Consider the following 9391-nt stretch of genomic DNA (forward strand, 5'->3'; position numbering starts at 1 on the left):
GAAACCCAGCCTAAAACCCCAAACAGCAAGCAATGCAGGTGTAGAAGCACGGTGGCTAGGAAAAACTCCCTAGAAAGGCCAAAACCTAGGAAGAAACCTAGAGAGGAACCAGGCTATGAGGGGTGGCCAGTCCTCTTCTGGCTGTGCCAGGTGATGTGGGCAGCATGTGGGTATCATGTGGGCAGTGTGTGGGCAGTGTGTGGGTATCATGTGGGCAGCGTGTGGGCAGTGTGTGGGTATCATGTGGGCAGCGTGTGGGCATCATGTGGGCAGCATGTCAGTAGCATGTGGGCAGCATGTGGGCAGTGTGTGGGCAGTGTGTGGGTATCATGTGGGCAGCGTGTGGGCAGTGTGTGGGTATCATGTGGGCAGCGTGTGGGCAGTGTGTGAGTATCATGTGGGCAGCATGTCAGTAGCATGTGGGCAGCGTGTGGGTATAATGTGGGGAGCGTGTGGGCAGCGTGTGGGCAGCGTGTGGGTATCATGTGGGCAGCGTGTGGGCAGCGTGTGGGTATAATGTGGGGAGCGTGTGGGCAGTGTGTGGGCAGTGTGTGGGTATCATGTGGGCAGCGTGTGGGCAGCGTGTGGGCTTGCACATGTTTACTCAATATGTATGTGTGTATGTGTACTACTCACTAGGTGATTTGCCATGGAAGTAGTTGTAGTATTGTGAGACATATGTCAGAATACTGAGTCTGTCTGGTATCTTCAGGGCCACCATGTCCTCAGCATCTAACAGAGCTGGGATCCCCAACTCATCCTCCGCTACCCGGAACGCCTGCGAACACACAGATAGAAGGCTGGAGCACACAGAGAGATAGAAGGTTGGAACACACAGATATATAGAAGGCTGGAGCACACAGAGAGATAGAAGGCTGGAGCACACAGAGAGATAGAAGGCTGGAGCACACAGAGAGATAGAAGGCTGGAACACACAGAGAGATAGAAGTGTGTTTATTGTGTGTTTATTGACGTGTGATTACTGTTGTACTACTTGTCTATGTTCTTTCTCTCTGCCTTGTTGGGAAGGACCAATCAGCTGTTAGTCTACACCTGTTGTTTACCAAGCATGTGATTTCGATATTGTTATCAAGATTGACAGAACCATGCTACAACACACTGTAGATATGGAGATCTGCTGACTTAGGGACTGTTCTATAGAGGCAGAGACTCAGAGACAAGGTGTGGTTCTCATTCTAACACTCCCATTGGTCTATAGAGGCAGAGACAAGGTGTGGTTCTCATTCTAACACTCCCATTGGTCTATAGAGGCAGAGACTCAGAGACAAGGTGTGGTTCTCATTCTAACACTCCCATTGGTCTATAGAGGCAGAGACAAGGTGTTGTTCTCATTCTAACACTCCCATTGGTCTATAGAGGCAGAGACAAGGTGTTGTTCTCATTCCAACACTCCCATTGGTCTATAGAGGCAGAGACTCAGAGACAAAGCGTTGTTGTCATTCCAATACTCCCACACCACACATGACTGGAATAGCTGGTAAAGTGACTTTGTGTGTGAGAAAGAGAGATGTCTTTGTTACTATTTCTGTGTTTGAGAAATCCCTGTCCTCTAATTTCTGAATTTGCTCGGCAGAATGTGAGTTAACTCCTTGTTTACAGTAGCTGCTATGTACGTCTCAGTGTTTTAATGGACTGTCTGTGTGAATACAGCCTGAGCAACTGGCTGGCTGGCCTGGCTGGCTGGCCTGGCTGGCCTGGTTCTAAAGCTGCATATTTAGACCAGAACAAAAAGTAAAGTAAAGTATGAAAACAGACAAGACAGAACAGATCACAGCAATGATTCAGGACAGAAAGAGAAACCAGTGCAGGACCATCAACAGTCTGGAGTTCTTGGGAATTTCTCCTGTTAGATTACTCACTTTCCTGTCAGAAATGTTCCTGGCTTTCTTCATGACTGGGAGAAAGAATGGAAAGCCCGGGGGTTTCAACAGCCAAAGTGTGTGTGTGTGTGTATACAGTGAAGCAAAAAAGTATTTAGTCAGCCACCAATTGTGCAATTTCTCCCACTTAAAAAGATGAGGCCTGTAATTTTCATCATAGGTACACTTCAACTATGACAGACAAAATGTGGAAAAAAACATCCAGAAAATCACATTGTAGGATTTTTAATGAATTTATTTGCAAATTATGTTGGAAAATAAGTATTTGGTCAATAACAAAAGTTTCTCAATACTTTGTTATATACCCTTTGTTGGCAATGACAGAGGTCAAACGTTTTCTGTAAGTCTTCACAAGGTTTTCACACACTGTTGCTGGTATTTTGGCCCATTCCTCCATGCAGATCTCCTCTAGAGCAGTGATGTTTTGGGGCTGTTGCTGGGCAACACGGACTTTCAACTCCCTCCAAAGATTTTCTATGGGGTTGAGATCTGGAGACTGGCTAGACCACTCCAGGACCTTGAAATGCTTCTTATGAAGCCACTCCTTTGTTGCCCGGGCGGTGTGTTTGGGATCATTGTCATGCTGAAAGACCCAGCCACGTTTGCTGATGGAAGGAGGTTTTCACTCAAAATCTCACGATACATGGCCCCATTCATTCTTTCCTTTACACGGATCAGTCGCCCTGGTCCCTTTGCAGAAAAACAGCCCCAAAGCATGATGTTTCCACCCCCATGCTTCACAGTAGGTATAGTGTTCTTTGGATGCAACTCAGGATTCTTTGTCCTCCAAACACGACGAGTTGAGTTTTTACCAAAAAGTTATATTTTGGTTTCATCTGACCATATGAGATTCTCACAATCTTCTTCTGGATCATCCAAATGCTCTCTAGCAAACTTCAGACGGGCCTGGACATGTACTGGTTTAAGCAGGGGGACACATCTGGCACTGCAGGATTTGAGTCCCTGGCGGCGTAGTGTGTTACTGATGGTAAGCTTTGTTACTTTGGTCCCAGCTCTCTGCAGGTCATTCACTAGGTCCCCCCGTGTGGTTCTGGGATTTTTGCTCACCGTTCTTGTGATCATTTTGACCCCACGGGGTGAGATCTTGCGTGGTGCCCAGGATCGAGGGAGATTATCAGTAGTCTTGTATGTCTTCCATTTCTTAATAATTGCTCCCACAGTTGATTTCTTCAAACCAAGCTGCTTACCTATTGCGGATTCAGTCTTCCCAGCCTGGTGCAGGTCTACAATTTTGTTTCTGGTGTCCTTTGACAGCTCTTTGGTCTTGGCCATAGTGGAGTTTGGAGTGTGACTGTTTGAGGTTGTGGACAGGTGTCTTTTATACTGATAACAAGTTCAAACAGGTGTCATTAATACAGGTAACGAGTGGAGGACAGAGGAGCCTCTTAAAGAAGAAGTTACAGGTCTGTGGGAGCCAGAAATCTTGCTTGTTTGTAGGTGACCAAATACTTATTTTCCACCATAATTTGCAAATAAATGTATAAAAAATCCTACAATGTGATTTTCTGTATGTATGTATGTATGTATGTATGTATGTATGTATGTATGTATGTATGTATGTATGTATATATATATATATATATATACACACACACACACACACACACACACAGTGCCTTGCGAAAGTATTCGGCCCCCTTGAACTTTGCGACCTTTTGCCACATTTCAGGCTTCAAACATAAAGATATAAAACTGTATTTTTTGTGAAGAATCAACAACAAGTGGGACACAATCATGAAGTGGAACGACATTTATTGGATATTTCAAACTTTTTTAACAAATCAAAAACTGAAAATTTGGACGTGCAAAATGATTCAGCCCCTTTACTTTCAGTGCAGCAAACTCTCTCCAGAAGTTCAGTGAGGATCTCTGAATGATCCAATGTTGACCTAAATGACTAATGATGATAAATACAATCCACCTGTGTGTATTCAAGTCTCCGTATAAATGCACCTGCACTGTGATAGTCTCAGAGGTCCGTCAAAAGCGTAGAGAGCATCATGAAGAACAAGGAACACACCAGGCAGGTCCGAGATACTGTTGTGAAGAAGTTTACAGCCGGATTTGGATACAAACAGATTTCCCAAACATCCCAAGGAGCACTGTGCAAGCGATAATATTGAAATGGAAGGAGTATCAGACCACTGCAAATCTACCAAGACCTGGCCGTCCCTCTAAACTTTCAGCTCATACAAGGAGAAGACTGATCAGAGATGCAGCCAAGAGGCCCATGATCACTCTGGATGAACTGCAGAGATCTACAGCTGAGGTGGGAGACTCTGTCCATAGGAAAACAATCAGTCGTATATTGCACAAATCTAGCCTTTATGGAAGAGTGGCAAGAAGAAAGCCATTTCTTAAAGATATCCATAAAAAGTGTTGTTTAAAGTTTGCCACAAGCCACCTGGGAGACACACCAAACATGTGGAAGAAGGAGCTCTGGTCAGATGAAACCAAAATTGAACTTTTTGGCAACAATGCAAAACATTATGTTTGGCTTAAAAGCAACACAGCTGAACACACCATCCCCACTGTCAAACATGGTGGTGGCAGCATCATGGTTTGGGCCTGCTTCTCTTCAGCAGGGACATGGAAGATGGTTAACATTGATGGGAAGATGGATGGAGCCAAATACAGGACCATTCTGGAAGAAAACCTGATGGAGTCTGCAAAAGACCTGAGACTGGGACGGAGATTTGTCTTCCAACAAGACAATGATCCAAAACATATAGCAAAATCTACAATGGAATGGTTCAAAAATAAACATATCCAGGTGTTAGAATGGCCAAGTCAAAGTCCAGACCTGAATCCAATCGAGAATCTGTGGAAAGAACTGAAAACTGCTGTTCACAAATGCTCTCCATCCAACCTCACTGAGCTCGAGCTGTTTTGCAAGGAGGAATGGGAAAAAAGTTCAGTCTCTCGATGTGCAAAACTGATAGAGACATACCCCAAGCGACTTACAGCTGTAATCGCAGCAAAAGGTGGCGCTACAAAGTATTAACTTAAGGGGGCTGAATAATTTTGCACGCCCAATTTTTCAGTTTTTGATTTGTTAAAAAAGTTTGAAATATCCAATAAATGTCGTTCCACTTCATGATTGTGTCCCACTTGTCGTTGATTCTTCACAAAAAAATACATTTTTATATCTTTATGTTTGAAGCCTGAAATGTGGCAAAAGGTCGCAAAGTTCAAGGGGGCCGAATACTTTCGCAAGGCACTGTGTGTGTGTGTGTGTGTATATATATATATATATAGACGGTGGTCCTGGAAATGTGTGTGTGTGTGTGTGTGTGTGTGTGTGTGTGTGCGCGCAGCAGGACATGCTCTCCTCATCCACACCATTTCCAGGACCACCGTCTCCATGGAAGCAGGAAGGAAGGACAGAAGAGCTCATCCATAACAGCGTTCCAAGTAGGACCCTGTTCCCTATGAAGTCCACTACATTTGACCCAAGTTCTATGGACCCTGGTGAAAACTAGTGCACTATTTAGGGAATAGGGTGCCATTTGAGCTGTACACCGTGACAACATGATTTGATAAACAACATGTCTGTGTCTGAAGCCAGCTGAGTGTTATCAGTTCATCACCACAGCTATAAAAAAGCTGTTTACATTACTATGATCCAACTTTCACTTCTGAAGACAGGCCAGCCATGACACAAACACACACACTTGAAACCTCCAGGTTAACCTCTCCCTTCTCTCTCCCTGTCCTGAGGAAACCCCCAGGTTAACCTCTCCCTTCTCTCTCCCTGCCCTGAGGAAACCTCCAGGTTAACCTCTCCCTGCCCTGAGGAAACCTCCAGGTTAACCTCTCCCTGCCCTGAGGAAACCTCCAGGTTAACCTTTCCCTGCCCTGAGGAAACCTCCAGGTTAACCTCTCCCTGCCCTGAGGAAACCTCCAGGTTAACCTCTCCCTTCTCTCTCCCTGTCCTGAGGAAACCTCCAGGCTAACCTCTCCCTTCTCTCTCCCTGCCCTGAGGAAACCTCCAGACCAACCTCTCCCTTCTCTCTCCCTGTCCTGAGGAAACCTCCAGGATAACCTCTCCCTTCTCTCTCCCTGTCCTGAGGAAACCTCCAGGCTAACCTCTCCCTTCTCTCTCCCTGTCCTGAGGAAACCTCCAGGCTAACCTCTCCCTTCTCTCTCCCTGTCCTGAGGATACCTCCAGGCTAACCTCTCCCTTCTCTCTCCCTGTCCTGAGGATACCTCCAGGCTAACCTCTCCCTTCTCCCTCCCTGTCCTGAGGAAACCACCAGGCTAACCTCTCCCTGTCCTGAGGAAACCTCCAGGCTAACCTCTCCCTGTCCTGAGGAAACCTCCAGGCTAACCTCTCCCTGCCCTGAGGAAACCACCAGGCTAACCTCTCCCTGCTCTGAGGTAACCTCCAGGCTAACCTCTTCCTGCTCTGAGGTAACCTCCAGGCTAACCTCTCCCTGCTCTGAGGTAACCTCCAGGCTAACCTCTTCCTGCTCTGAGGTAACCTCCAGGCTAACCTCTTCCTGCTCTGAGGTAACCTCCAGGCTAACCTCTTCCTGCTCTGCGGTAACCTCCAGGCTAACCTCTCCCTGCTCTGAGGTAACCTCCAGGCTAACCTCTCCCTGCTCTGAGGTAACCTCCAGGCTAACCTCTCCCTGCTCTGAGGTAACCTCCAGGCTAACCTCTTCCTGCTCTGAGGTAACCTCCAGGCTAACCTCTCCCTGCTCTGAGGTAACCTCCAGGCTAACCTCTCCCTGCTCTGCGGTAACCTCCAGGCTAACCTCTCCCTGCTCTGAGGTAACCTCCAGGCTAACCTCTTCCTGCTCTGAGGTAACCTCCAGGCTAACCTCTCCCTGCTCTGAGGTAACCTCCAGGCTAACCTCTTCCTGCTCTGAGGTAACCTCCAGGCTAACCTCTTCCTGCTCTGAGGTAACCTCCAGGCTAACCTCTTCCTGCTCTGAGGAAAGGGAGGAACAGCATCATTCCAATACAAAAGTGAAAGTTTATGTGTGGAATCTAACAGGAGAAATTCCCACAAATTTCCAACTGTTGATATGGCCCTGTTTTGCTTTCAGATGATACGTAACTATGGCAACTACATCAATCATTAATAACTGGCCTGCATGACACAGGCTAGTGTAGTCTGAGCACCAGTCTCTTTAGTTAACATGCCACTCCTTGTCATTGCCATAGAGACAGGTCTCTGGCAATCTCAACGTTCCATACGCAGATGGTTTACGGCAGAGTTGCTCATTGGTTGTTTGAAATAAGAATATTTTCCATGAGGCTAGAATGTTACTGTAGTTCTATATCAGAATAATTCAGAGGCTAGAATGTTACTGTAGTTCTATATCAGAATAATTCAGAGGCTAGAATGTTACTGTAGTTCTATATCAGAATAATCCAGAGGCTAGAATGTTACTGTAGTTCTATATCAGAATAATCCAGAGGATAGAATGTTACTGTAGTTCTAATCAGAATAATCCAGAGGATAGAATGTTACTGTAGTTCTATATCAGAATAATTCAGATGCTAGAATGTTACTGTAGTTCTATGTCAGAAGTATAGTCCTAGAGTGTTAATCAAGCCTAGATATATCACTCTACGTAATGAATTGGTGGTAAAATGGTGGTCAGTTTGCTGGAGTTTATGGTCTGGAGTGACAGTCAGTTGGCTGTATAATCTATAGTAGTCTATGGTGAGGAGTAGGGAGACTTAGCTGGCTGTATTGTCTATGGTGAGACTCAGCTGGTTGTATTATCTATAGTAGTCTATGGTGAGACTCAGCTGGCTGTATAATCTATAGCAGTCTATGTTGTGGAGTAGTGAGACTCAGCTGGTTGTATAATCTATAGCAGTCTATGGTGAGGAGTAGTGAGATTTAGCTGGCTGTATTGTCTATAGTGGTCTATGGTGAGACTCAGCTGGCTGTATAATCTATAGTAGTCTATTGCTGAAGAAATTTGGCTTGGCACCCGAAACCCTCAAACTTTTACAGATGCACAATTGAGAGCCTCCTGTCAGGCTGAATCATCACCTGGTACGGCAACTGCACCACCCGCAGGGCTCTCCAGAGGGTGGCACAGTCTGCCCAACGCATCACAGGGGGAGGCACACTACCTGCCCTTCAGGACACCTACAGCACCCGATGTCACAGGAAGGCCAAAAAGATCCTCAAGGACATCAACCATCCGAGCCACAGCCTTTTCATCCCGCCATCACATGTCTGTGTGTGTTCATCAGTAACTTACCAGGTGGTTGTTGTCATAGACATTCTCCTTCATCAGGGAATCAAAGTCACTGAGGAGAAGAAGCACAGATTAGGTTGATGACATGTCACATCAATCACACCACTGACACCTGCCATTATTCCCTGGATCTCACACCCCACTGACGCAAGCTACCTGGCATTATTCCCTGGATCTCAATCTAGTCCACAGGAGGCTGGTGGCACGGGCTCGTGGTAATGTCTGGATCGGAATCAGTGGAGTGGTGTCACAATACGTCAAACATTCCATTCTCTCAGACTCCTTTGCAGAATCATTCAACAACGTCTTCACTTGAGAACCTGACCGTCATAATGACAGCGTCAATGATGTCACTCCATCTTATGACCAGTGATTCACTTTGCTTTTATTAAAATGTCAAAATGTCAAAAATATTTGGGTCTTTAGACGGAGTTCACCGGAGTGAAACATGTGGAAATGATGCCTTGTCATTCAGACAGTAGACGGCCCAGGCTACTGATTATCTCAAATAGTTAATGTTATGTTTAGGACGGTTACCCTGTCCCCAACTGTTTACTGTAAACCTGTAATCTACTGTGTCTTTAAAAAAGGAAACATTTGACAAAAGACTAGGCTTTATCACTGATGAGATTTCACCGATATACAGATATTGTTGTATTCAGAAATCGTGTTAAATTCCGTTTTTAATTTGGGGATTAGTTTACAAATCGAAAGGAAGCACACATGTTTACTGCCACGTTGAGTTGGCAAGAGTTGTAGGGTTTTCATTTCCAAATTGTTAGGCTACTGATACTTACAGGGAACTACCTCCAGACAATGAAAGGAAACTTTAACATAATATGTATTTCGTGTTGCATTCAAGGGCTACTTTGTTGCAGTGAATACAGGTTACGCTGTGTCACCATAAGACAAAAATCAAGACTCATTCCTTGTTAAACTCTCTCGAGTTTATTCACTTCCTCATAGAATTTCGCAACTCTCGAAGTAGTCCTATCGATACTGCCCTCTACTTACATGAGGTCGGGTCTGTTTCGGTGAATGAGGGCGCAGAAAGCCATCCCGTCCCTGAAAGAGGTGGTCATATTGGTGATAGTGACATCTCTGTAACCCTGAACCTGGATCTTACACCACTGTTGCAGCGCTTTCACCGCCGACATCCTAGTTCTCTCCCGAAACCCCGAACCGAGTGTAAAAGCGGCAAGACGCGATCCAAGTTCACGAACTGACCGCAACTAGTTGAGT

General features: G+C 45.6%; 2 protein-coding genes across 3 annotated transcripts in view; both read right to left on the bottom strand.

The window, feature by feature from the left end:
* The window catches only part of LOC110493375 (zinc finger protein 729), a 188761-nt gene that overhangs the window by 84109 nt on the left and 95261 nt on the right, over positions 1-9391 (bottom strand).
* Positions 1-9391, bottom strand: part of LOC110515252 (MICAL-like protein 2) — a 32257-nt gene that overhangs the window by 22745 nt on the left and 121 nt on the right. For both annotated transcript variants that reach the window (XM_036948728.1, XM_036948727.1), the window contains exons 1-3: positions 9164-9391; positions 8153-8201; positions 637-778 (exon numbers count right to left, since the gene is read on the bottom strand). The exon at positions 9164-9391 is cut by the window's right edge. In XM_036948728.1, coding sequence (XP_036804623.1) covers positions 637-778; positions 8153-8201; positions 9164-9306 — 334 coding nt within the window. In that variant the 5' untranslated portion in view covers positions 9307-9391. The remainder of the gene's footprint in view (positions 1-636; positions 779-8152; positions 8202-9163) is intronic.

The sequence above is a fragment of the Oncorhynchus mykiss genome, chromosome 17 (assembly GCF_013265735.2).
Source record: "Oncorhynchus mykiss isolate Arlee chromosome 17, USDA_OmykA_1.1, whole genome shotgun sequence".
NCBI classification, from domain to species: domain Eukaryota; kingdom Metazoa; phylum Chordata; class Actinopteri; order Salmoniformes; family Salmonidae; genus Oncorhynchus; species Oncorhynchus mykiss.